The following is a 3,647-nucleotide window of genomic DNA, read 5'->3' as shown; positions in this document are numbered from 1 at the left end:
TTAAATTAAATAAGTAAAGATAAATAAGTGAATTAAAATAAATATTCATAACGAATAAGATAGGTTTACTTTGAGTCAGATCAACTATTATTAAAATATTAAAATTAATTAATTATTTTTATAAGCTCATTAATTTTTTTTATTAGTTTTAGTACAAGACTCTTGATGTGATCTACTTATAAATAAATTATTAAATTCATTCTATACATATGCATTTTTATTAAAAAAAATGTGAGTTCTATTTTGTAAAATTCAAAATTGAACAACTTGTTGTGATTAGTTGGTGTATCATTTTTATTTTCTATTTTTTATTTTTTTTTAATTTATCAAAACAAAACCCTATAGTGTTGTGCCCACTGCCAGCGGAATTGACTCAGAAGTGAATAAAGGAAGCTTGCTTTGGATATCTTAGCCACCAAGTCTATAAAAAAGAAATTTACTTAGCAATCCAGCGGATAAACCAAAGAATAAAAATATTATATTTCATTGTCTTATAGGAAAGAAGAATCAACCCGCATACCAAGTCTACCTATTGTTCCTGCGAGAAAAAAATGGCTAACGAGCTCGTTGGTGATGTTTCTCATGATCTGTTTTCACTTCTCTCCGCAGAAGACAGAGACTTTCTGATCCGTAACAACGGCGATCAGGTATTCTTTCTATGTACACATATACTGTTCAAGTCTTTTCTTGTTTTCTTGACCAGAGTATGCATAATTAGTGCCCAGATCGATGAACTCGGTAAATGAAGTATATATATATGTATAAATGCTTTTTGATTGTTTCGGTTGGCTGGCTTGCTTCTTAAATGTTGGAATTGTCTAGTTGTAGATGAATCAAGCGATATAACCAAAATATATTAATTTTTGACATACTTGTAGGTTAAGATCAGCAGCTTGGTTGGAAAGATTGTGGGATTATATTTCTCTGCCTCATGGTGTGGACCATGTCGACATTTCACACCCAACTTGGTGGAAGTCTATGAGAAGCTCTCATCAAAAGGCGATTTTGAAGTAGTTTTCATTTCTTCTGATAGGGATGATGAATCTTTCAATGGTTACTTCTCCAAAATGCCTTGGCTTGCCGTTCCATTTTCTGATCAGGAAATCCGAAAACGCCTTAAGGAGTTGTTTAAAGTGAGGGGGATTCCTAGTCTTGTCATTCTTGACACTGATGGGAAGGTTTCTTGTGATCAAGGGGTCAAGATCGTCAGGGACTATGGAGCTGAGGGGTATCCATTTACCCCTGAAAGACTTGACTATTTTAGACAGGAAGAAGAGAATGCTAAGAAGAATCAGACCTTGAGCTCCATCTTGGTTTCAAGCTCGCGCGATTATCTGATTTCAAAGGATGGAACGAAGGTATAATATTTGCAAAGATACTTTACTAATTTGGGGGGTTAATACTTTACTAATTTGGGGGTTAACTTTTTAAAATTCAATTTTTACCTATGAACTTTTATATATTTTTTTAAAAAAAATTATTTGCCCCTTAAATTTTTAAAATTAAATTATATCCATAAATTTTAGTATCGTTTATGCCTCTAATATATTTATATATTTTTTTAATCTTTGCACTTTTATGTAAATTCCATTAATAATTTTTAGATTATTTAATTTTACTCTCTTAATATTTTATATTTTTATTTTAATCTCTATATTTTTATCAAAATTTCATTTAAACATTTTTTTTTTGTTTTTATTTTTAAGTCTAAACATAAATTTCTGATTCTACCCTGAATGTAGCTTTATGTTGACGGGTGAAGAGTTATGGTTTGCATTGGCAGGTTGCAGTGTCTGAGATTGAAGGGAAAATGGTAGGTTTGTACTTCTCAGTTGCTTCTCACCGGCGGTGCCTCGAATTCACTCCCAAACTTGTGGATGTATATAAAAAGCTCAAGGAGAAAGGAGAGAACTTTGAGGTGGTGCTGATATCTATAGACTATGATGAGAAGGAATTCAAGCAAAGTCTTGAAACAATCCCTTGGTTAGCAATACCATTTGAGGACAAGTGCCGTGAGAAATTAGCACGTTACTTTGAGCTCAGAGCCCTTCCTACTCTGGTCATAATTGGGCAAGATGGAAAGACTTTGAACCCAAATGTAGCTGAGCTTATTGAAGATCATGGCATTGAAGCCTACCCATTTACACCAGAAAAGTTGGTTGAACTTGCTGAGATTGAGAAGGCAAGACTTGAAGCACAGACACTAGAGTCTGTTTTGGTTCATGGAGATAAAGATTTTGTGATAGAAAAGAGCGGTTCCAAGGTAAAATCCCTTGTTATTGCCTGCCTGCAAAACCTTCATCATGAATTAAACTTCGTAAATTGAATCTTACCAACAATTGAATTATTCTTGGTCAGGTTGCTGTATCAGAACTAGTTGGAAAGAATGTTCTCCTCTATTTCTCAGCAAAATGGTGCCCACCCTGTCGAGCCTTTTTACCCAAGCTAATTGAAGCATACCATGAAATCAAGGCGAAGGACAATGCATTTGAGGTAATCTTCATCTCAAGTGACCGCGATCAATCTTCGTTCGATGAATTCTATTCAGAAATGCCTTGGTTAGCTCTTCCATTCGGTGATGAAAGGAAAACAATCCTGCAACGAAAATTCAAAATAAAAGGTATTCCTGCAGCCATAGCCATCAGCCCCAAAGGGCAGACAATAACTAAGGAAGCAAGAGAACACCTAGCAGCTTATGGAGCAGATGCATATCCATTCACTGAGGATCACCTGAAGCAACTAGAAGAAAAGCTGGAGGAAACAGCAAAGGCGTGGCCTGAGAAACTGAAACATGAACTTCATTCTCAGCACGAGCTTACTCGCACAAAACGCAGTGGATATGTGTGCAATGGCTGTAGGGAGATGGGATACCTCTACTCTTTCTATTGTAGGCAATGCGACTTTGATCTCCACCCCAAGTGTGCTTTAAAGAAAGAGGAAAAAGGCGAGGCTGAAAAGGGAAAGGAGGGATGGACGTGCGATGGAGATGTGTGCCGAAAGGCCTGAGAAATTAAGCATATAGAGAGTTGCTCTGGATGCATGCTGCTTGCCCTCAATAATTTCTCGTGTGTATGTGAAACTTATCCTTAAAACTGGTGTGTATCTATTAAACTTTCCAGTATTTCTGTTCTGAAACTTTATCCTAATGTGATTAAGAAATAGATTATTATTATTATTATTATTATTATTATTATGTTGTTGTTTTTTTGAAATTTTTTTTCATGTGTTTTCAATGCTAAAATTAATTTATTTTAATATCGGGGAAGGAGATTATACCTCACCCTTAATTAAAATAATTAACAAGAATTATATATATATTTTTTAAATAGATCATTCTTTCAAAAATGGTATTTCAATGATTTATTTCTTAAATAGATCACAAAGCTTTTTTGAAATATAAATTTTTATTGAAATTTATCCTAATTAATATAAATTTTTATCGAAATTTGTCCTAATAATGTAATATTGGATAGGCAAGTGTTTGAAAGATTAAAAAAATAAACTTATTTTCTAGCCTGACTTTTTTTTTGGGTGCAGGCATGTACTCATCATATTAATTTAAATTTGAATTCACACCCTCTAATTCTCTTATTAAAAAAAATATATATATATATATATATATATATATATATTAATCCTACAATTTT

General features: G+C 33.3%; 1 protein-coding gene across 1 annotated transcript; it reads left to right on the top strand.

Moving 5' to 3' along the window:
* Nucleotides 1–421: 421 nt before the first annotated feature.
* LOC110641633 (probable nucleoredoxin 1) lies at nt 422–3,184 on the top strand. Its single transcript, XM_021793434.2, has 4 exons — nt 422–647; nt 879–1,358; nt 1,784–2,263; nt 2,359–3,184. The coding sequence occupies exons 1-4, from the start codon at nt 552–554 to the stop codon at nt 3,004–3,006; spliced, it is 1,704 nt and encodes a 567-aa protein (XP_021649126.2). The 5' UTR covers nt 422–551; the 3' UTR covers nt 3,007–3,184.
* Nucleotides 3,185–3,647: the final 463 nt, after the last annotated feature.

Source organism: Hevea brasiliensis, chromosome 7, assembly GCF_030052815.1.
Source record: "Hevea brasiliensis isolate MT/VB/25A 57/8 chromosome 7, ASM3005281v1, whole genome shotgun sequence".
Lineage (NCBI taxonomy): Eukaryota > Viridiplantae > Streptophyta > Magnoliopsida > Malpighiales > Euphorbiaceae > Hevea > Hevea brasiliensis.
The sequence above is the reverse complement of the archived record's forward strand: the minus strand, read 5'-3'. Positions and strand labels throughout refer to the sequence as shown.